Source organism: Scyliorhinus torazame, chromosome 16, assembly GCF_047496885.1.
Source record: "Scyliorhinus torazame isolate Kashiwa2021f chromosome 16, sScyTor2.1, whole genome shotgun sequence".
NCBI classification, from domain to species: Eukaryota; Metazoa; Chordata; class Chondrichthyes; order Carcharhiniformes; family Scyliorhinidae; genus Scyliorhinus; species Scyliorhinus torazame.
In genome coordinates this window covers 60,185,522-60,210,063 of record NC_092722.1, presented here as the reverse complement: position 1 = coordinate 60,210,063, position 24,542 = coordinate 60,185,522, and the positions used below count along the sequence as shown (strand labels likewise).

General features: G+C 47.8%; 1 protein-coding gene across 7 annotated transcripts in view; it reads right to left on the bottom strand.

The window, feature by feature from the left end:
* The window catches only part of hspg2 (heparan sulfate proteoglycan 2), a 644,821-nt gene that overhangs the window by 281,090 nt on the left and 339,189 nt on the right, over positions 1-24,542 (bottom strand). For all 7 annotated transcript variants that reach the window (XM_072478556.1, XM_072478557.1, XM_072478558.1 and 4 more), the window contains 4 exons: positions 24,227-24,276; positions 10,922-10,992; positions 9,088-9,228; positions 5,838-6,032 (listed from right to left, as the gene is read on the bottom strand). In XM_072478556.1, the coding sequence (XP_072334657.1) occupies positions 5,838-6,032; positions 9,088-9,228; positions 10,922-10,992; positions 24,227-24,276 (457 nt within the window). The remainder of the gene's footprint in view (positions 1-5,837; positions 6,033-9,087; positions 9,229-10,921; positions 10,993-24,226; positions 24,277-24,542) is intronic.

The window sequence follows — 24,542 nt, the reverse complement described above, 5'->3', positions numbered from 1 at the left end:
CCGCCGATTCTCTGGTCACCGGAGAATCAGCGCCACTGGCGCCGGCGTGGTCGGCGCACCGCCGGCCACCCCAGCGATTCGCCGCCCGGGAAGGGCCGAGTGGCCGCCAGAAAAGCCCGGGTTCTGCTGGCATCGTTCACATCTGGTCTTACCTGGCGGGGACCTCACCATCCATCCTGTCGGGGACGGCCTCTTCCGTGGCCTGGCCCGCGATCGGGGCCTACCAATCGGTGGGCCGGCCTCTCCTGGTGGGGGGCCTCGTTTAATCCAAGCCGCCCCCTGTAGCCCTACGACATGTTGCGTCGGGGCCGGCGTGGAGAAGGAAGCTACCGCGCATTCACACCGGTCGCAGCGCACATGCGCAGACCTGAGGCACCTATTTGACGCCATATTGGCAGCTGGAGCGTCATGGGTCGCTCCAATGCGGTGCTGGCCTCCGGTAGGGCAGAGGATCACTACACTTAGCTGTCCGATGACATCGTCATTACACTCTCCAGTTCTTATGACGGCGTCAACACTCTGACGTCAGAAGGGGAGAATCCCGCCCAATATCTTTACAGGGAACAATTAACATTCAGTTATTTTAATATATTTAGTATTAATACATTGAGCTGGCCGCGATGGGGTGGGGGTTTGGGATACAGATTGAAATGCACAAGATTGAAGTATATAAGATCCTGACAAGGTGGACGTGGAAAGGATGTTTCCTCTTGTGGGTGAGTCCAGAACTAGAGGGCGCAGTTTTAAAAATAGGGGCCACCCTTTCAGAACAGAGACAAGGAGAAATATTTTCTCTCAGAGGAACTCTCTGCCTCAGAAGCCGGTGGAGGCTGGTTAGGCAAGGCAATCAAAGGTTCTCGGGGGGCGGAGGGGGGGGGGGGGGGGGGGGGGGGGGGAGAGTGACAGTAATGTGGAACTTGAAACGCAAACAGATCAGCCATGATCTCATCGAATGGCAGAGTAGCTCGAGATGGCCTACTCCTGCTCCTAATTCATGTGTTCAAAAAGAGGAAATAATGGGCAGCACGGTGGCACAGTGCTCAGCACTGCTGACTCATAGTGCCGAGGCCCCAGGTTCGATCCTGGCTCTGGGTCACTGTCCGTATGCACATTCTCCTCGTGTTTGCGTGGGCTTCGCCCCCACAACCCAAAGATGTGCATGATAGGTGGATTGGCCACGTTAAATTGCCGCTTAATTGGAGAAAATGAATTGGGCACGCTAAATTTATTTAAAAATAAATTTAAAAAGGGGGAAAAGGCAGCTTAGAAACAATACAACAATTTGCAAATCTGTATTAGTGCAATTGCTACTGAAGTAACTGAGGCAGTGCAGTAAAACAGAGAAAATTTTAAAAAGTGCAAAAGTTCAGCAGGGTCACTTCAGAAGCATCTCCCTCTCCTTTGCTCTCTACCACTGAGAAAGACAAGGTCAAGAAGGTAGTGGGAATATCTGAGAAAAGGCTGGCATTTGCATAGCACCCACCATGAACTCAGGATGTCTTAAAGTGCTTCATACCCCAATAAAGAACTTTTGAAATGTGGTCACTGTTGTTATGTAGAAAATATGGCAGCCAAAGTGCATCTCACAAGCTCACACAAGCAGCAATGAGATAACGATTACAACATTATTGCTGAACCACCACTCTACCCTCTCTATTGCCTATGATTTGTCAGACTATTTTCCAGGCATCTAGCCCAAGATGAGCAGAGATTAAATGTCCCAACTTTATAACAGAAAGACTACAGCAACTGTATTTGGTCCCCTCTACAAATCTCCTTCCCAAGCTGCAGGTTTCATCTCTCGCACTGATCACTGTCTTAAGGCTGAACCACTGTTTGCAAACTTGCTTCATTATATGACCCTTGGCTGAAGCTCTGATGGCACATCCTTTGCAGCAACACCGCACAATTCCATCTGTGGAAAAGCGTTGACTCCATGCCCACCTCAACTCATCTACTGCCAAAACCGTCATTCATGACTTTGTTACACTTGGGTTCGACTATTTCCAACGCTCCCCAGGCCAGTCTCCAATCTTCCACTTGATCATCGTGAGCTCATCCAAAACATTATGTCCCAGCTCTCCATATCCTCACTCACACCCAGTCTCATTCAAACACTATCCTTGTACTCATGGTGCCTCCTGGTCCAGCACTGTCTCAGATTTAAAATGATCACCCTAGTGTTCTAATCCCCTGCAGGTCTCGCTCCTACCTGTGTCCACTGCCAGTCCCATGATGATCTGAGCTCTTTGCATCCCCGCAATTCTGGCCTTTTCAGCAGCTCAAATTTCCTCTGTCCCCACGATTTGCGGACTTGCCTTCCCTCCCTAAACTTCTCTGCCTCGCTCTTCTCTTCAAGCTGTTTCTTGACCCCCCCACTTCCTTGACCAAGCTTTCAGTCACCCATCCTAATACCTCCTCCTGCAGCTCATTGTCAAACGTTCCCTGATGACAACACAAATGCTTCGAGACGATTTATGTTAAAGCTGCTGTGTAAATGCTCCTACTGATGCTGGCTGAGAAATAAATATTGACCAGGATACCAGGATCCTGTTCCTAGGCATCAGAAAAAAGTAAAAGATTTGATGGGTAACAGATGAAAAATAAGTTAGATTCTGAAATTGTGCACAGTGCACTTTTCTGCGAAGTGTGGGCGGATCTCACCTGGGCTCAGGGGCACCATTTCCCTGTTTGGAAGCAATTTTCAAGACAAAAGTTGGTCTGGCCACTTCCACTGGTCAATCTTTACTGAATCTATGCTCCTGGTAATCAGGAAAAATTGCTTTGAGCTACAAAGTTACTCCAAGCTGCAAGGTGGTGAATGGGTGGGAGATGTAGAGAAGGTGATGGAAGGTTTTCGAAGCTTAAAACTAAACACCGGAAGAGGATTAAACTGAGTGGAGACCATTGTTAAAGTAAAAGAAAGAAAAACAGAGAGTAGGGCTTAAAATAGAATAGGAGAAAGAAAGGAATAAGGGGGTGAATGCGACACAGGATTTCTTATTGTTTATTTCACAGTCATAATAAAGGAGTTGACCGCAAACTAGATGGATTAAGCTGAAATGGTGAGAAGTTTACCTGGTGGTGCTTCCATATTCACCAACAGCTACAGGATTTTGAAGAGATACATTGTTCTCCCTTGTTTCCAGTCTTGACAATATAACAAACATTAAACCTGAGAATATTGCTGAAGAAGAGACATGCCGCCAAAGGTTTTCATCTGGCATTAATCAGAACAGGCGCAAGAACGCCAAATTTCAAAGAAGCGACAATTTATGTTGCATGAGAAAAGGTCAGCAATTGGTTGGAAAATGTAAATGGTCGCAATACTGACAGGGATGTCTCCTTCCCCCCCCCCCCCCAATGCTTTTGTTTAGCTCAAAAAAGGCAGAGTGCCTAGATGTTGTTTCTTTTGCCTGAGACTTGCCAACCATTCAGCATTCTTTCTTTCATGCATTATAAATTGTTGAGCCCTTTAAAATTTGGCATTCTTGCATCTGTCCCGATGTGTGCAAGATGAAAAGTTTTGACAGTATGTCTCTTTTATTCGCAATACTGTCCTTCCAAGAAACATGAAACTATATTGTACAGTCCTTGCTCATTTCTTGATCTGGAGGTGAAAAACTGAGCTTTCTCTCTTTGGGAGAAATATATGTGTATCGCACATTTTTGTTTACTTTAAACTACGATATTTTCCGGTCTTCTTTCCTGTTCTCCCTTTCATAACCATTCAGAGCGGAGAGGAAAGGCAGGGCAATCTGCCCTCAGTCTGCCTGCCGTAGGAAACACTGCTAAGGAAGCTGCATCACGATCAGACGACATTTGCTCGGCATCTGACCACCTAAACCAGTTGGAGAAAATAGGGGCGTTGTTTCATTCCAGGACTCTGCCGTCTGACCTCAAGGTACAATTTCACTTCAGCGCCTTCACAAAACATGGCACGTTTTCATGACTGGAAGCTAACAGCGCAAAGCCGAGACCAAGCAGACAAACATAGCAGTCAAACCATGAGAAGGCCATTCCAGCCGGCCCAATACAAACGCTACCTTGTGTCCACGTCTAATACGGGCAAAGAATTGCTCCCTCTGAAGAAAGGGAATAAACAACAGTAAGAGGTGAACTGGTACAGAGCAGTGAACAGTACGTCAGAGAGAAAGTTAAAAAACAACAGACCAAGGTGCAGTTTACCTTGGGAACATAAAGTAAAAGTGAATGGAAGACACCCCTGAACCTTCACAGTTGTCGTTAAGAGTTAATGGAATGCAACTGTAAGATCCGTGTGTTCAGGCACTGACTCCATATTATTTTAATTTGTTTTGCTGAGAAAATTTATTACCAGATCAACTCTACCCCTTCTAATTTTGTCCAACTGACTAAGCCCTTGGCTCAAAGCATTTCTACATTTGCCACAGGTTTGTACTGCCAGTTCCAGCAGTCAATCTACAGGCACCAATAACTCTGCTTTGAAATGGCAGTATTATCTTTTCCATGTACATGTGTAAGGCCGAATTAACGTGCATTCCACATACATTTATATGAACCTGGGTTAAACTTTAGTCACTGCTAGTTCCACGCATATCAAAGTCTGTTAAGCCTTGAGGTGCGGTGCTGGGCAGATTAATTTTACAGAGAAAAAAAGAGAATTCAATTGCTGTCAGAACCTAATCTTTGGAATTTGGCAGTTTTTGATTGAAAATAGATCAAAGCTTTTAATATGGCTCTGAATTCAAATCTAGATTTTCAGCTTGTGGTCTTGTGTCAGAATTTCTGAGGGTGGTTAACCCTCAAACTAGTGCTGTGACTATAAAGAGACTGGAGGCTTGCACACTGAATGTACTGGATCACACAGACAAATGTTCCATTCCATGGGTGTAATGTACTTAGCTGCACAATTTGGATGAAATTGAACAGCCCTGTGACTACACCGATCACCGAATAAAGACTGTGAACTCATTGGATATTAGGTTCATTTCTAAATGTAAGCAATATATCCACTCTTAACATTATGGTACTGCCCTCAATATTAACTCCTCCACATCAGGCAGGTGTTTGTGTTAAAGGTAAATTGTCGCTCAAGACATCAACATATCACTAAGCTTCACATGGCGGATATTGGGACATCTGAGTGACACTCATGAACATAATTAAATGGGGTGACCACAGTGCAATAAGGACCTCCCATTTAAAATTCACTGCAGCATGTATTGTTTCCCTAGGATTGGGAAATTCGGTAGTGAATGGAATGTGGGAGCTGAGGGCTTCACTAGGTGAGTGTCTTTCTCCACCATTCCTTGAGGGCCTGGTGGAGCAGGAGTGTTCGCCCTGGCTGCTCAAGGAAAACTTCTGCCTCCAGTCACAGCCTGGTTACCAAGCCTCTCACCCCAAAGGCTGGCCTCCATTCCGACCAATTGGCAGGGATTATCCCCCTTCCTGCGGCCTCCAATGGTTAGTGCTCCTTCCCACCTACTGATCAGCCTGTCGGATAGATGGCAGGGTGGCTATGAGGCCCTGCTGTTTATGGTATCAGGAGTTCCTGAATAACTTCACAATGGGTCCCCACTCCACTGTAATCAAACCAGTTCCTGCTTGCTCCGTATGCTGTCAAGAAATGTCACAAAACAGACAATTAGCAACCTCCAAAGCCTTGAACTATAAATATCAAAACATTATTGTGATAGGAGCATGGCAGAAAATTCAATCCGAAATAAACATTCTTGATTACTAGTAGGAAACATCTCCTTGAGCATGGCCAAGTCCTGCTTGAGTTGTAGCAAAACGTTTGTAAACCTTCAAAGTATAGGGTTCAAAGCATTTAGATCGAGAGTCTGGAGCTGTACCTTGTCTCCCTGAAATGCCTCTGGAAGCTGCCAGTAATAGGATTCCTGTATGTGTTCCCCAAACCGTCCAAACGAGAGCTGTGGCTGCCTGTCTCTCACCGTCACTGTGAACCCCGAGGTGATGCGAGTGCTGCGCTGGCGGTTCACCAGCGAGAAGTTCTGGAAGTTGTTTGGTGGAACAAACGGACTTGCAACCTATGAAAGTGAACAGGATGAAAGGTGGTTTGTTTAACAGCTTAGAAAAAGGTACCTGATCAGAAAGGCCTTACAGTATCCTTCAAACCAGGAAACCTAGACAACAACCATGATATACAAGTGCCACTGAAAAATCTCTCACAGCAGAATGCTTACAGGACAGGAGGCCATTCACCCATCATATCTACACTGGCACTGGCTCTTTAAAGGATCAATTTACCTATTGTCATTACCTCACCTTTTCCCGGGAACTCTGCACATTCTTTCTTTTCCAATAATAATCCAATTCCCTCTTAAATGCCTCAGTTGAACCTGCCTCCACCACACTCTACAGGCAGCATATTGCAGATCCTAACCATTTGCGGTGTAAAAAGGTTTCTCCTCATGTTTGCAGTGCTTCTTTTGCCAATGTTTTTAAATCTCTGCCCTCTTGTTCTCGATCCTCCCATCAACGGGAAATGTTTTTCTCCATCTACTCTATCCAGGCCCCTAATGAGACCCCAAATGATTTTCAACACCTCTACCAAATCCCCTCTCAACCTTCTCTTCTCTAAGGAGAACACTTCCAACGTCTCCAATCTATCTACTTAACTGAAGTTCTTCATCCCTGGAACCATTTTTGTGAATCTTTTCTGCACTCTTTTCAGTAACTTCACACATTCCCTAAAGTCAGTGCCCAGAACTGGACACAATATTCCAGTTGCAGCTGAACCAGTGCTCTCTACAAGTTTAGCATAACCTCTTTGCTTTTTCTACTCTAAACCGCTATTCATAAAAGCCAAAGGTGCTCGATGCTTTATTACCTGCGCTCTCAATCTCTCCAGTCACCCGCAGTGATTTGTGCATGTGTACCCCAGGCTCTATTGCTCCTGCACCCTCCTCAGAATTGTACCCATTATTTTATATCGTCTCTTTACATTCTTCCCACCAATGTCATCTGCCACATGCCTGTGTAAGGGTCCATTCTGCTGATTCCCTTACTTCCCCTTTCTTTAATGTTTGTCGTTATCAATTTGACCCATGGCTGCTTAATGGTCATGCGTAAATATAGCAGCAGAGAGTGAGGAATTCAAAAAGTTGCAACATAGTCAATGGTGCTAAGTTTCGGACAGTACAACTCAGACCTTTGGCACCCATGAGATCGGTGGGACTCGGTTCGACTCGTGGCTAATTAATTGGCCAAAAAGCCTGTATTCTGCCCGGTAACAGGCGGTGATTGGGTCCTGCCTGAGTGGGATGATTTTCAGAGAGCCAGGGGAAAGGCATTTGGAGACCTGGATGCTGAGAGACAAGCTGGACGCTGAGAGACAAGCTGGACGCTGAGAGACAAGCTGGACGCTGAGAGACAAGGACTTCCAGAAAGGTTGGTTGGCTGCTGTATATCTGAAACTGCAGAGACCTGAATTTATCTACAGTAAAAACCGTTCCAGACTGGAAAGCAGAAATCTTGACCTGAAAGTGTATTGGAAGCAACCATCTAAAACAAACTTTTCCGACACCCGAGCGGCTTGTTCATCCACAGCGGAAGCAGTTCTCCATTGGCCACCAGTGGGATTTTCCAATCCTGCTGATGTCAAAGGCCATTTGCGAGCTTACCGGCTCTGCAGCCAGGGAACCCACCACGGGGGTCGCACTCAGAGGGACCAGTAAACTCCTGCCTGCGGGAAGGGCCGGAAAATACCAGCCTGTTCCCGCTTACGGAGGGATTGAGAATGAGAGGGCACAGATTTGAACTAATTGGCAAAAGAAGCAAAAGCGACATGAGGAAAATCTTTCACAGCGAATGGTTAAGATCTGGAATGCACTGCGTGAGACTGTGGTGGAGGCAGGTTCAAAGCATTCCAAAAAGAAGTTAGACTGTTTTCTGAAAAGGGAGAAGGTGCAGCGTTCCAGGGAGAAGGTGGGGAATGGGATCTTGGTCATTCCTCAGGCGGAGAGCTGGTGCAGACACAATGGGTCAACTGGCCTCCTACTGCTCTGTAAAAAAAAGTGAGATTCTGGATACGGCAGTTACAGGCGTGGATACTGTTACTTATTCATTAGATCCATCACGTTCACCAGGAAGGTTCACTGGCATGCTCACCTCCACCAAGTGTGCACTTAATCTCAATTTTTACTTCTGAGATGTGATAGGCTAACACATCTTTGGAATCTGGCTGAATAAAATTTCAAACATGCATGATGCAAAGTGATGCAGTGAGATGCCAAACTGCCATCACATACGGTACATCTATGCACTTACAATGCTGTTCTGAACACACCCTTTGAACTAGGCCAGCATCAGCAGGATTGCCTGATGTATGCATCTCTGGTGTTAATGGAGGAACATCCTATGTCAAAGTCCTCTCGATGTGCAATTCCTATCACACAAATCTAGGGTCATTTACTACTGCTGGAGCTGGGTTTTGTGTGGATGATTTACAAGGGGAAAGTTTCAAAAGTTGCTTGGTGGAACAAATGAGATCACAACCTGCAGAAATTAACAGCATTAACTGCATCAGTTTTTCCATATGCTCATCATATGCTAGCTCTTATCTGACAGCAACAACAACTGAAAATCGCTTATTGTCACAAGTAGACTTCAACTGAAGTTACTGTGAAAAGCCGCTAGTCGCCACATTCCGGCGCCTGTTCAGGAAGGCTGGTACGGGAATTGAACCGTGCTGCTGGCCTGCCTTGGTCTGCTTTCAAAGCCAGCGATTTAGCCCTGTGCTAAAGCAGCCCCTTATAACTTATATTTATATAACACCTTTAATGTAATAAAACAATCTGAGGTGCTTCACAAGAGTATGATGACACAAAGTATAATGCTGAGCCACATGAGCAGATATTAGGCACATTATAAAAGGGTTAAACACTCCTGGATTGGGAGACAATGTCGGGGGTAGGGGAGAAGTAAAGATTGTTCCCAGTGCAAGGTTTTGGATACATTTAGCCTGTGGGTACTGGGAATATTTCATGAGCCCAATATTCCCAGATAATTTTCCTTAGGCGATGACTAAGTTACTGTTCATACACAGGTTGCCAAAGATTGAATGGTTAATATAAAACTCACCAGTTTTCTATAGTACGAGGAACTGCTGCATTGCTGCGTCACTCCCATACAGAAACATGGCAGGCATCCTTCTCTGCTCTCTGCACTCAGGTAGAAGTAACCGGCTTTGCAAGTGTCACAGGTCCGGCCTTGCACATTAGGCTGTAATCAAAAAGACAAATCATCAAGGTTAAACTTGCATTAAAAGTGACATTTAATGCAAGTGGGTCATATCATTCTGCAGTAAAACACTTTAAAGAACAAAGTGAAATTGGATTTAAACAGCATCTCTCTGAAAGTAGATTTGTAGGTTCATGACTTGAAGTGACAGAGCGTCAGGTTTCTTACTTAAACCAGATTGTCAGTATAATACACCCCCAGGAAGTGTAACTCATCCCTATTTTACAGACAGTGCAGTCGGGTTGAATGAAGTTTCAAGAACTCGATCATTGACTATTCCTACCCTCATCCCAGATTTTGTTCCGTTTCAAAGCCCCAGAGAGGGTCCATTTGGTGATGTGTTGTAGGAGCCACACATACGACTGAGAGAATAGACTGTCTCAGTCTTCTCTGCATTGCAGTGAGTTGTATTGATAGATGGCAGGCACGCTTAATTCAGTGCTTAAAGTGAAAACATTCACCTTATCGCCATCCCCTGCAACCTAATTCTCTATCCTGAAACTGTTGGACTAGTTGCTAGAATGTGGCTTCACAGATACCTTGTCACTCTTTGGTGCCCTGTCCGGGTGGCTGTTATTCATGTGGGAGCCGTGACGGGGAGTGAAAACCGGCATCACTGCCAAGCCCAGCCTCAGTTGTGTGTGTCTACATTTGTGGACCGACAGGACATCCTGTGACCCGACACTTTTAGAACTTGTTGTCTTGAGGGACTGATAGAAGAGTATGAGCTGCCCAGCGGGAATGGGTTGCAGGTGCGAAACTATGTGAGGAAACAGGTGCCGCTCTTTCTGCACCTGCTGCTCCCAGGGTTGAGGATAAGGTGGTGTTAAAAACAGGGGTTGGTGAGGGAAGGGTGTCAGAGATTTACAATGAATTAATGGGCTAAGAAGGTGCCCCAATAGGAGATGTTAAGAAGAAGTGGAAGGTTTTGGAGGGTGTTGGAGGCTGGGTTATAGGAGGAGGCTCTGAGGGGGGTGAATGCATCCTCATTGTGTGTTAGGCTTAGCCTCATTCAATTTAAAGTAGTTCACAGGCCGCATATGACGGTGGCCAGAATGAGCAGGTTTTTTGAGGGGGAGGAGGATAGGTGTGGGCGGTGCGCGGGGGGGGGGGGGAGATCGCAAACCATGTCCACATGTTTTGGGTCTGTCCGAACCTGGAGGATATTGGAGGGGGTTTGTTGACGTGATGTCTGAGGTGCTGAGTGTGAAGGTGGTCCCGACTCCAGAAGTGGCGATTTTTTGAGTGTCGGAAGACCCGGGAGTCCAGGGGGGGGGCGAGAGAGTTTTGCCTTTTGCCTCTCTGGTAGCCCGGAGACGGATCCTGTTGGAATGGAGGGACTCAGGGTCGCTGAAACTGGCGGTGTGGGTGAGCGACCTCGCGGAATTCCTTAGTTCACCTTGAGAGGGACGGTGGAGGGGTCTGCCTGGAGCTGGTAACAGTTTATCGATTTCGTCAAGGATAGTTAAGAAGTCCGGGTGGGGGGGGGGGGGGGGGGGGGGGGGGGGCCTTGGGGTTAAAAAAAGGAGGCAGAGTGAGTGGAGGGTAACAGCAGGGAGGGTGGGGGTGTTGGTTATTTATTTGTTCTGTGGTTTCCTGTTTGTTCTCTTTTTGGTTGTGGTTGTGTTTGATGTATATAAATAGTTGTTCTTCAATGGCAGCATTCAATCATTACCTTGCATTGGCATTGCCCAAAGGCATCACAGTGGCCTCCTGTACTTCCTCTCCAGTCACACGTACAGCCAGCTGCAACACAGCAAATTAAACATTTCTGGTTTCATTCAGAAACTTGGGAAAATCAAGAGGGTTACCAGAAAGCAGACCTAAATTTTAAAAGACGCCTCCAAGCCATCATGGTTGGTCTCTCGGTGGGATGAGAGTTGCTCTCGCTAATGTGGGCTCTTCCCTCTTGGCTAGCAACCCCAGAGTTCCAGTGACGTTTGAGAAGACTCCGGTGCTGACCAGGTATCTGGCTACCTCACTTAAAACAAAATAAATGCACTGGAGGAGTTGCGGAGAAGGGCATAATAAATGATCCCTAGTTTAAGACAAGGGAAAGGTTGAGAGAAACCTAATCTCTGTTATCTGGAGAAACAAACTTGAGTCACTTAAAGGTAAGTCAGGCCAGTTGGTCACTATTAGTGAAAAATATATTTAAAATAGATGTTGAGAAAAACTTCTTTATTCAAGATGTGATTAGCATTTGGAGTAATCTGCCAGATAAGGTACTAGATTCAAATACATCAGAAGGGAATTTTTATTTGTAACGTGGCCTCTCGGCATGGGCTCAGCAGTAGCACTCTCACCTCTGGGTCACCGGTTCGAGTTTCACACCAGAGATTGAACATATAACCTTGGCTGACGTTTCCATAGAGTACTGAGGGAAGGCTGTCTTTCACCAACATCAAAAAAACAAGTTATCTGGTCATTTATCTCATTCACGTTTCCAGGATCTTGCAGAGCTCGAATTTGGCTGACATGTTTCCTCACAGTACAACAGTACTACATTGGCTGTAAGTGATTTGGAACATCCCGAGAAGCTCCGAGAACATTGTGAGAAGCTCGATATAAGTGCACCTTCTAGTCTATATCAGTGTTCACATTTCACATGAGCCTCCTCCCAAACTGGTCCCATGTCACCCTCTCCCTCGATCCCTCATATGTACATCGAAAGTTCCAATTAAATGCATCAGTGCTGTGTACTTCAACCTCTCTTTGTTGCAGTGTGTTCCACATTCTCATTAATCTTGGTGATAAGAAATTCCTCCCAAATTATTCATTTGATGTGTTGTGGCAAGTTTAAAGAGCTGCATCAGTTCACCCCTGGGACTACTTTTTAAAAAAATAAATATTTTTATTAGAGTTTAAAATTTTAAAAAAATATATATTTTATTCAAAATTTTGTGGCCAAACATAACAGTACATAGTTTTTCTTTTGAACAACAACAAAGCAATATAAATAACCGTGGCCAATTTTAAACAAATAAATAAATAATATATAAACAAAAACAAAAACAAAACTGAGTGGCAACTGCCTTGTCAAAAATAGTTACTCTCCAAAGATACAATCCAACAATCCAATATACATTACCTATAACAAGTGTCTATACATACACAATGACATCCCTGAGAGTCCGTCCTTTTCCTCTCCCCCCTGGGTTGCTGCTGTTGTCTTCTTCTTTTCCATTCCCTCTATCTTTCTGTGAGGTAGTCGACGAACAGTTGCCACCGCCTGGTGAACCCTTGAGCCGAACCCCTGAATACGAACTTGATCCGTTCTAACTTTATAAACCCTGCCATGTCGTTCATCCAGGTCTCCACACCCGGGGGTTTGGCTTCCTTCCACATTAACAATATCCTGCGCCGGGCTACTAGGGATGCAAAGGCCAAAACATCAGCCTCTCTCGCCTCCTGCACTCCCGGCTCTTCTGCAACCCAGAATATAGCCAACCCCCAGCTTGGTTCGACCCGGACCCCCACCACCTTCGAAAGCCACCCCCACCCAGAACCCCTGTAGTGCCGGGCATGACCAGAACATGTGGGTGTGATTCGCTGGGCTTCTCGAGCATCTCCCACACCTATCCTCTACCCCAAAAAATTTACTAAGCCGTGCTCCAGTCATATGCGCCCTGTGTAGAACCTTGAATTGTATCAGGCTTAGCCTGGCACACGAGGGCGATGAGTTTACCCTACGTAGGGCGTCAGCCCACAGCCCTTCCTCAATCTCCTCCCCCAGCTCTTCTTCCCATTTACCTTTCAGCTCATCTACCATAATCTCCCCCTCGTCCCTCATTTCCCTATATATGTCCGACACCTTACCATCCCCCACCCATGTCTCTGAGATCACTCTATCCTGCACCTCCTGTGTCGGGAGCTGCGGGAATTCCCTCACCTGTTGCCTCGCGAAAGCCCTCAGTTGCATATACCGAAATGCATTCCCTTGGGGCAACCCATATTTTTCCCTCAGCGCACCCAGACTCGCAAACGTCCCATCTACGAAAAGATCTCTCAATTGTACTACCCCAGCTCTTTGCCATGCTCCAAATCCCCCATCCATTCTCCCCGGAACAAACCTATGGTTATTTCTTATCGGGGACCGCACCGAGGCTCCCGTCTTTCCCCTATGCCGTCTCCACTGCCCCCAAATTTTCAATGTAGCCACCACCACCGGGCTTGTGGTGTATTTCTTCGGTGAGAACGGCAACGGTGCCGTCACCATTGCTTGTAGGCTAGTCCCCCTGCAGGACGCCCTCTCCAATCTCTTCCACGCCGCTCCCTCCCCTTCTCCCATCCACGTACACACCATTGAAACATTGGCGGCCCAGTAATAGTCGTTTAGGCTCGGTAGTGCCAACCCCCCCCCCTCTCCCTACTACGCTGCAAAAATCCCCTCCTCACTCTCGGGGTCTTCCCGGCCCACACAAAACTCATAATACTCTTCTCGATTCTCTTGAAAAAAGCCTTCGTGACCACCACCGGGAGGCACTGAAACACAAAAAGGAATCTCGGGAGGACCACCATTTTAACCGCCTGCACCCTACCTGCCAGTGACAGGGACACCATGTCCCATCTCTTAAAGTCCTCCTCCATCTGTTCCACCAACCGCGTTAAATTAAGCCTGTGTAATGTACCCCAATTCTTGGCTATCTGGATCCCCAAGTACCGGAAGTCCCTTGCTACCTTCCTCAACGGTAAATCCTCTATTTTCCTGCTCTGCTCCCCTGGATGCACCACGAACAACTCACTTTTCCCCATGTTCAATTTATACCCTGAAAAATCGCCAAACTCCCCAAGTATCCGCATTATCTCTGGCATCCCTTCCGCCGGGTCCGCCACATACAACAACAAATCATCCGCATACAGAGATACCCGGTGTTCTTCTCCTCCCCTGAGTACTCCCCTCCACTTCCTGGAACCCCTCAATGCTATGGCCAGGGGCTCAATCGCCAATGCAAACAATAACGGGGACAGAGGACATCCCTGCCTCGTCCCTCTATGGAGCCGAAAATAATCAGACCCCCGTCCATTCGTGACCACGCTCGCCATCGGGGCCCTATACAGCAACTGTACCCATCTGATATACCCATCTCCAAAGCCAAATCTCCTCAGCACCTCCCACAAATAATCCCACTCCACTCTATCAAATGCTTTCTCGGCATCCATCGCCACCACTATCTCCGCTTCCCTCTCTGGTGGGGGCATCATCATTACCCCTAGCAGCCTCAGTATATTTGTATTCAGCTGTCTCCCCTTCACAAACCCAGTTTGGTCCTCATGAACCACCCCCGGGACACAATCCTCTATCCTCGTTGCCATTACCTTGGCCAGAATCTTAGCATCCACATTCAGGAGGGAAATGGGCCTATAGGACCCGCATTGCAGCGGGTCTTTTTCCTCCTTTAGGAGGAGCGATATCGTTGCCTCTGACATAGTCGGGGGCAGCTGCCCCCATTCCCTAGCCTCATTAAAGGTTCTCATCAGTAGCGGGGCCAGCAAGTCCATATATTTCCTATAGAATTCCACTGGGAATCCGTCTGGTCCCGGGGCCTTCCCCGCCTGCATGCTTCCAATCCCTTTCACTACTTCCTCCGTCTCAATCTGTGCTCCCAGTCCCGCCCTCTCCTGCTTCTCCACCTTAGGAAATTCCAGCTGATCCAGAAAGCACATCATTCTCTCCTTCCCTTCCGGGGGCTGAGCTTCATATAATCTTTCATAAAATGCCTTGAACACTCCATTCACTCTCTCCGCTCCCCGCTCCATCTCTCCCTCCTCATCTCTCACCCCCCCTATCTCCCTCGCTGCTCCCCTTTTCCTCAGTTGGTGGGCCAGCAACCTGCTCGCCTTCTCCCCATATTCGTACTGTACACCCTGTGCCTTCCTCCATTGTGCCTCTGCATGACCCGTAGTCAACAAGTCAAATTCTACATGTAGCCTTTGCCTTTCCCTGTACAGTCCCTCTTCCGGTGCCTCCGCATATTGTCTGTCCACCCTCAAAAGTTCTTTCAACAACCGCTCCCTTTCCCTACCCTCCTGCTTTCCTTTATGTGCCCTGATATATATCAGGTCCCCTCTAACCACAGCCTTCAACGCCTCCCAGACCACTCCCACCTGAACCTCCCCATTGTCATTGAGTTCCAAGTACCTTTCAATACACCCCCTCACCCTTAAACACACCCCCTCATCTGCCAATAATCCCATGTCCATTCACCAGGGTGGGTGCTGTTCTTTTTCCTCCCCTATCTCCAGGTCCATCCAATGTGGAGCGTGGTCCGAAATAGCTATAGCCGTGTACTCCGTCCCCGCCACCTTCGGGATCAGTGCCCTTCCCAAAACAAAAAAGTCTATCCGTGAATAGACTTTGTGGACATAGGAGAAAAACGAAAACTCCTTACTCCTAGGTCTACTAAATCTCCAGGGGTCTACTCCTCCCAATCTGCTCCATAAAGTCCTTGAGCACCCTAGCTGCAGCCAGCCTCCTTCCGGTCCTGGACCTCGATCTGTCCAGCCCTGGGTCCAGCACCGTATTAAAATCTCCACCCATTACGAAGTTTCCCGCCTCTAGGTCCGGGATGCGTCCCAACATACGCCTCATAAAATTGGCATCATCCCAGTTCGGGGCACATACGTTCACTAAAACCACCGCCTCCCCTTGCAATCTGCCACTCACCATCACGTATCTGCCCCCACTATCCGCCACTATGGTCTTTGCCTGAAACATTACCCGCTTCCCCACTAATATAGCCACCCCCCTGTTTTTTGCGTCTAGCCCCGAATGAAACACCTGCCCCACCCATCCTTTGCGTAGTCTGACCTGGTCTATCAGTTTCAGATGCGTCTCCTGAAGCATAACCACATCTGCCTTTAGTTTCTTTAGGTGCGCGAGTACCCGTGCCCTCTCAATCGGCCCGTTCAGCCCTCTCACATTCCACATGATCAGCCGGGTTGGGGGGCTCTTTACCCCCCCCCCGCCCTTGTCGACTAGCCATCTCCTTTTTCAATCCAGCTCCTCTTCCGGTTCCCACGTAGCCGGATCTCCCCCCCAACGGCGCCCTCCCACCCCAACCACCCCACCCCATACCAGCTCCCCCTTCTCCCCAGCAGCAGCAACCCAGTTAATCCCCCCCCTCCCCCGGCTAGATCCCTTTCTAGCGTAATTGCACCCCCCATGTTGCTCCCAGAAGTCAGCAAACTCTGGCCAACCTCAGCTTCCCCCCGTGACGTTGGCCCCCACTGTGCGAGGCCCCCTCCTTCCTGCTTCCCTGTTCCCGCCATGATTACCATAACGCGGGAACAAAGCCCGCGCTTCCCATTTGACCCCGCCCCCAATGGCCGGCGCCCCCAGCTCCCCATCCTCCCTCCCCCACGACATGGGGAAGAGAGAAAAGTTACAGGGTCGCAGGATTAACAACTTGGGAAATCATCTCTTCCCCCATTTCCCCCCCTTCACCCCACGTAATCACCCCACCACTTTGTCCCAAACGTTCTTTTTCTATGATGTGGAGATGCCGGCGTTGGACTGGGGTGAGCACAGTACGAAGTCTTACAACACCAGGTTAAAGTCCAACATGTTTGTTTCGATGTCACTAGCTTTCGGAGCGCTGCTCCTTCCTCAGGTGAATGAAGAGGTATGTTCCAGAAACACATATATAGACAAATTCAAAGATGCCAAACAATGCTTGGAATGCGACCATTAGCAGGTGATTAAATCTTTACAGATCCAGAGATGGGGTAACCCCAGGTTAAAGAGGTGTGAATTGCATCAAGCCAGGACAGTTGGCAGGATTTCGCAGGCCAGATGGTGGGGGATGAATGTAATGTGACATGAATCCCAGGTCCCGGTTGAGGCCGCACTCATGTGTGCGGAACTTGGCTATAAGTTTCTGCTCGGCGATTCTGCGTTGTTGCGCGTCCTGAAGGCCGCCTTGGAGAACGCTTACCCGGAGATCAGAGGCTGAATGCCCTTGACTGCTGAAGTGTTCGCCGACTGGAAGGGAACATTCCTGCCTGGTGATTGTTGCGCGATGTCCGTTCATTCGTTGTCGCAGCGTCTGCATGGTCTTGCCAATGTACCACGCACGGGACATCCTTTCCTGCAGCGTATGAGGTAGACAACGTTGGCCGAGTCGCACGAGTACGTACCACGTACCTGGTGGGTGGTGTTCTCGCGTGTAATAGTGGTATCCATGTCAATGATCTGGCACGTCTTGCAGAGATTGCCATGGCAGGGTTGTGTGGTGTCGTGGTCACTGTTCTGAAGACTGGGTAGTTTGCTGCAAACAATGGTTCGTTTGAGGTTGCGCGGTTGTTTGAAGGCAAGTAGTGGGGGTGTGGGGATGACCTTGGCAAGATGTTCATCGTCATCAATGACATGTTGAAGGCTGTGAAGAAGATTACGTAGTTTCTCCGCTCCGGGGAAGTACTGGACGACGAAGGGTATTCTGTCGGTTGTGTCCCATGTTTGTCTTCTGAGGAGGTCGGTGCGGTTTTTCGCTGTGGCGTGTTGGAACTGTCGATCGATGAGTCGAGTGCCATATCCCGTTCGTACGAGGGCATCTTTCAACGTCTGTAGATGTCTGTTACGCTCCTCCTCGTCTGAGCAGATCCTGTGTATACGGAGTGCTTGTCCATAGGGGATGGCTTCTTTAATGTGTTTAGGGTGGAAGCTGGAGAAGTGGAGCATCATGAGGTTATCCGTGGGTTTGCGGTAAAGCGAAGTGCTGAGGTGACCATCCTTGATGGAGACGAGTGTGTCCAAGAATGCAACTGATTTTGGAGAGTAGTCCATGGTGAGTCTGATGGTTGGATGGAACTTATTAATGTCATCGTGTAGTCGTTTCAGTGATTCTTCGCCGTGGGTCCAAAGGAAAAAAATGTCATCAATGTATCTGGTGTATAACGTCGGTTGAAGGTCCTGTGCGGTGAGTTCTTTGGTGTTCTTTTTCTAGCCCGCTTATTCCAGTTTCTCCTCGACAATAAATGTCCACGCCTCTTCTGCCGTTTCAAAGTAGTGGTGTTTCCCTTGATGTGTGACCCACAGTCTTGCCGGCTGCAGCATTCCAAATTTAACCTTCCTTTTGTGCAGCACCGCCTTGGCCCGATTAAAGCTTGCCCTCCTTCTCGCCACCTCCGCACTCCAATCTTGATATACGCGGATCACCGCGTTCTCCCACCTACTGCTCCGGGTTTTCTTTGCCCATCTGAGGACCATCTCTCTGTCCTTATATCGGAGAAATCTCACCACTATGGCTCGAGGAATTTCTCCAGCCCTCGGTCTTCGCGCCATAACTCGATAAGCTCCCTCCACCTCCAACGGGCCCGTCGGGGCCTCCGATCCCATTAACGAGTGAAGCATCGTGCTCACATATGCCCCGACGTCCGCCCCTTCTGCACCTTCGGGAAGACCAAGAATCCTTAAATTCTTCCTCCTCGCATTATTCTCCAGCACCTCCAGCCTTTCCACACACCTTTTCTGTTGTGCCTCGTGCATCTCTGTCTTCACCACCAGGCCCTGTATTTCGTCCTCATTCTCAGCAGCCTTTGCCTTCACGACCCGAAGCTCCTGCTCCTGGGTCTTTTGCTCCTCCTTTAGCACTTCAATCGCCTGTAATATCGGGGCCAACAGCTCCTTCTTCATCTCCTTTTTAAGTTATTCCACGCAGCGCCGCAGGAACTCTTGTTGGTCAGGGCCCCATATTAAACTGCCACCTTCCGACGCCATCTTGCTTTGTGCTTGCCTTCCTGGCCGCTGCTCTAGAGGATCCACCGCAATCCGGCCACTTTCCTCTCCTTTTTCCATCCGTGTCCAGGGGGGATTCCCTTCTGGTTTACCGCACAGTGTTTTTAGCCGTTAAAATTGCCGTTGGGGCTCCTATTAAGAGCCCAAAAGTCCGTTCCACCGGGAGCTGCCGAAACGTGCGACTTAGCTGGTCATCGCCGCACCCGGAAGTGGAGTTTTTAAATTTTAACAATATAACAATTAGATATACCAAAGAGGACATAATATTTACAGATTGAGATGTTTTGTTTTTACACTTTTACATGTACCCCTTTCATCGCGCCCCCCCCTTCCTTGCTCTCTCTTCTCCCCTCACCCTCCTCCTCCCGTTGGTAGTCGGGCTCCATCTTGGCCCCTTCTTTCGCCCTGGGTGTTGTATTGCTGCGTTCTATCTTTGCTTTGTGGTTGCTGCTGTTGTCTCTGTGGCTTTGCCACAGGGAGGGGGGGGGGGGGTCCTCAGCTCTCTGCCCCCCTCCCCCCTCACTTTTTTCGGTGTCCCTTCCTGATACTTTCATGGGTTCCTTCCTTGCCGCCCCTCCACCCCCGTGTTCTTATCCGTTTTATGTGACCTTGTCTACTCTCCTTGCTCCACCTAATGGTGTTCTCGCCCTTTCTAGCAGTCGCCCGTAAATGTCCCCGTAGTTCCCCTTCTCCATGCTGTCTGCGCTCTGCAGTTCCTCCAGCAATGTGTCTCTCGGGGCCCTCGTCGTCTCCATAAGACCATAAGACATAGGAGCAGAATGAGGCCACTCGGCCCATATAGTCAGCTCCACCATTCAATCATGGCTGATATATTTCTCATCCCCATTCTCCTGCATTCTTCCCATTACCCCTGATCCTTGCACAGAAAGTTTTTGATTTGTAGGAGATGGAGCTCCTGTCCGTTCGGTAGTTGCATTCTTTCCGTCAGCTCGTCTAGGGTTGCAGGTATGTCCCCCATGTAAAAGTCCCCGAAGGCTAGCGACCCCCGTCCTGTCTTCACTGCCTAAAGGTGGCGTCTAGCATGACTGGCGGGAATTTGTGCTTACCGCAGAAGTCTGCTCTTTTTCCAGAGAAAAGATTCCCAGTCTCCTCAATCTTTTCTGATAGTTGCATACGGACTACTTTGAGTGATTTATGTATCTATGTTCCCAGGACATTTTGCTCCACTACTTCATTTAGTTTCTTACCTTCTGAGGGTTAAATGGCTTCCTTTGTTTCCCCCATCAAACAGACTATCCAATAATTCATTATACTGAATGTAACTTATCTTAACTTATCTACCCATTTCATCTGTTCCTGTGTTCTGGTGGTTTCCTCCACGATATTAACAACACCACATGCTGGTGTCATGTTCAAATTTCAACACGAAACCTCCAGTTCCTGAGTCTAGATCATTTATCTGTGTGCTAAAGAGCATGGGCACCTTTGGGACAACACTATGGCCAGTTCGAGAAACCTTCCTTAATTTCACCTCTCTGCTCCATTTTGTAGACACCTTTCAATCCATTCTGCTTTCACACGTTCTGATCTTTGACATGAATATACAAATTAGGAGCAGTAGACCCTTTCAGCCTGCTCTACCATTTGATGAGATCATGTCTAATCTGATTCTGGCCTCAACTCTACTTTTCTGTCTACCCTCTGTAAACCTTGACTCCTTTATTAATCAAGAGTTTATGTAACTCAGCTTTAAAAATATTCAATATCACAGATTCCAATGTTCTCCGGGGAAGAGAGGTCCACGGACTAATGACCCCCTGGGAGTAAAAGATTTTCCTCATCTCTGCCTTAAATGGGGGACTCCTTGGGCGGGATTCTGCCATTATTGGCGGGGCAGGCAACTCCAGCAGGAAGGAGTGGCGTGAACCACTCCAGTGTCAGGCCGCCCGAAAGGTGCGGAATCCTCCGCACCTTCAGGGGCTAGGCCGGCCCCGGAGTGGTTTACGCCACACCAGCCGGCGGGGAAGGGGCTTGGCATAACGCCAACCGGCGCCGAAGGGCCTCCGCCGGCCGGCATGAGTTGCCGCATGCGCGGGAGTGCCAGCGTGTGCTGACGTCATCCTATTGCATGCCAGAGGGCTTCGTCTCCGCACCGGCCAAGGCGGACCGCTACCGCCGCCAGTGCGGAAGAATAGAGTGCCCCCACGGCACAGGCCCGCCCGTGGATCGGTGGGCCTCGATCGCGGGCCAGGTCACTGTGGGGGTACCTCCCGGGGCCAGATACCCCCCCCCCCAAGAACCCCGGAGCCCGCCCGCGGCACAAGGTCCCGCCAGTAAGGACCTACTCTAATTTACGCTGGCGGGACTGGCCAAAAACGGGCGGCCACTCGGCCCATCGTGGGCCGGAGAATCGCCGGGGGGGGGGGGCGCTGCCAGCGGACGCCGACCGGCGCAGCGAGATTCACGCCCCTGCCAAATCCCCGGCGGCGGAGAATTTGGCAGCCGGCGGGGGCGGGATTCACGCCGACCCCCGGTGATTCTCCGACCCGGCGGGGGATCGGAGAATCCCGCCCCTTATTTTTAAACAGTTTCCCCCAGCTCTCATCTCTCCCACAAGGGGCAACATGCTTTCAGCATCCACCCTGTCAAGTCCCCTCAGGATCTTATACATTTCAATAAGACCACCTCTCATTCTTCCAAACTCCAATGGATACAGGTCCAAACTGTCCAATTTTTCTTCACAAAATGATTCAATTCCATAAATCAGTCACTTGAACCTTCTCTGAACTGCTCCTAATGTAACTACTGTACATCCTTTATTGAGGATGGAGAGTGAAACTGTACACAATCCTCCTAATGTGATCTCCCCAACAACTGCAGCGAAACTTCCTTACCTTTACATTCCATTTCCCTTGCGACAAATAACATCTAATTTGCCGTCCTCATCACTTGCTGTACCTGGATCTGCAATTCATGGACCAGGGCATCCAGATCCCTCTATCACAGAATTCTGTAATCTCTCTCCATTTAGGTAATAGCTGGAATTCTTGGTCATTGCGATTCACATTTCCCACGGGCAGCGCACCCCCGCCCGCAGGTTTCATGGCGACGTGGGGTGGCTTCATTGGGAATGACAAGTGGCGGGAAGGTAGAATTCCGTCACCAGTGAACGGCGTGCTGCTGAGAAGCATGCGGCTGGGGAACCAGAGAATCCAGCCCAGTATTCTGCTTATTGATTCTTCCTGCCAAAGTGGACACTCTCACATTTTCCCTCCCACAATCCAAAGATATTCAGGTTAGGTGAATTGGCCATGATAATACACCTTAGTGTCCAAATATGTGTAGGTTAGGTGGAGTTACAGGGATAGGGCGGGTGAGTGGGACTACATAGGGTACTCTTTCAGAGGGTCAGTGCAGACTCGATGGCCAAATAGCCTCCTTCTGCATTGTAGGGATTCTATGATTCTATCCTCCCATCAATCTTCACATAATTGTATGTTTTTTCTTTGAGTTTGACGCTATCCTAACTTCCTTTGTCAGCTACAGCTGGTATCTTTCTCAGAGTTTTTTTTCACAGGAATATATTTTTGCTGAACTTTATGAAATATTTCCTTAAATATCTGCCACTGCATCTCTACTAACCTACCCTTTTAAGTTAATTTCCCAGTTCACTTTAGCCGGCTCCCTCTTCATACCTTTGTACTTGACTTTGATTTTAAAACTGGGTCTCAGACCCACTCCTCTATCCCTCAAACTGAATGTGAAACTCAATCATATTATGATCACTGCTACCAAGAGACTTCTTTACTAAGAGGTCATCAATCAATCTTGTCTCACTGTACATTACCAGATGTAGAATAACCCGCTCTCTAGTTGGCTTTAGAATTTTATGCTCTAAGAAACTGTCTTGAAAACACTTTTTATGAACTCACCTTCCAGGCTATCTTTGTCAATCTGATTCACCTGATCTGTATGTTCATTAAAATCATACCTTCGTAGTGCTGTATCTTTCTTACAGCCCTCCATTATTTCTTCTTGTATATCCCATTCTACAGTGTAGTTACTGTTAGGAGCCTATAAACGATTCCCACAAGTGTCTTCTTACCTTTGCTATTTCATATCTCTACCGAAACCTATTTGATATCTCTTTGAAGGTCATCCTTCACTACTGTACTAATGCCATCATTATTTAACAGAGCTACCCCACCACCTCTCCTAAGGTACCTGTCCTTCTGAAATGTCAAGTACTCTTGAATATTCAGGCCCCAGCCTTGGTCACTGGTCACGTTGCAGCCATGTCTTTGTAATGGCTATAAAGTTGCACACGTCACCTAATCAACAGAGAATGGTGGCATATTGATCACCAGGTCTAGTGTCCCAAATCCCACCATGAAAGCCAGGGAAATAAGTTCAATTTTTAAGTATTTACAAAGTCAAATGGAATGTTTATTGCAAGGAACCTGGAGTAAAAAAGTAGATGTTGAGAGGATGCTTCCACTCGTGGGTGAATCTAGAAAAGAGGGCACAGTTTAAAAATAAGGGGTCTCCCATTTAAGATGGAGCTGAAGAGGAATTTCTTCTCAAGAGGGTTGTTAATCTTTGCCATTCGTTTCCACAGAGAGCAGTAGAGGCTGGATCATTGAATATATTCAAGGCTGAGTTAGACAGATTTTTGATTGGCAAGGGAGTCAAAGGTTACGGGAGATGAGCAGGAAAGTGGATTTGAGACCACAATCAGTTCAGCCTCATCTTACCAAATTGAGGAGCAGGTTCAATGGGACGAATGATCTAGTCCTGCTCCTGTTTATTATCATATGGTCATCTGAAAGTTCATGTAGACCACATTCATGAATTACACTGATCAAACGTTCTGTTGTCCTTTTCAAATAATTCAATAAATTTGGTTAAGCATTTTCTTCCTTTAGGAAATCCATGAGGATTAGTGTTATTCCCTTCTCTGTCCCTCGATGCTTTGTTAGTTCCCATTATCTTACATACCACTGACATTAAGCAAACTTGTTAATAATTCCCTGTACTGGTTCTATCCTCCTTTGTGAAACTAAGAAGTACATTATCTGTCCACTTGTCCTCTGTGACTAATTCTTTACCATTGGACTTTTAAGACATGGATACTAGTCCCTTTGCTATCCTCTGCCTTTGAGTATCAACTGGTACAATCCATCTGGACCTGGTGTTCTATCCTCTAGTTTTATTTCATTTCAGCAGGTCGAGAAGGTGGAGTTAAAAGATATTGTAATAACTGCATTAGGTTTCGATACTTACTAGTGCAACTTTGCCCATAAATGGGATTCCCGGTGTAACCTGGAGCACACCTATAACAAGAATTGCAAACCAAAATTAGAAATAGTTATTTGTACAAAATACAAATGTGTTTGCATGTAAACCTTTCTTGAACCCACTGACTTAAGGTCAAATTTGTACGGGAATTTAATTCTGATTTGTTGTCTGCAGGACGACCATACCCGTAGATAGAATCATAGAATTTACAGTGCAGAAGGAGGCCATTCGGCCCATCAAGTTTGCACCGGCTCTTTGAAAGAGCACCCCACTTAAACCCACACATCCACCCTATCCCCAT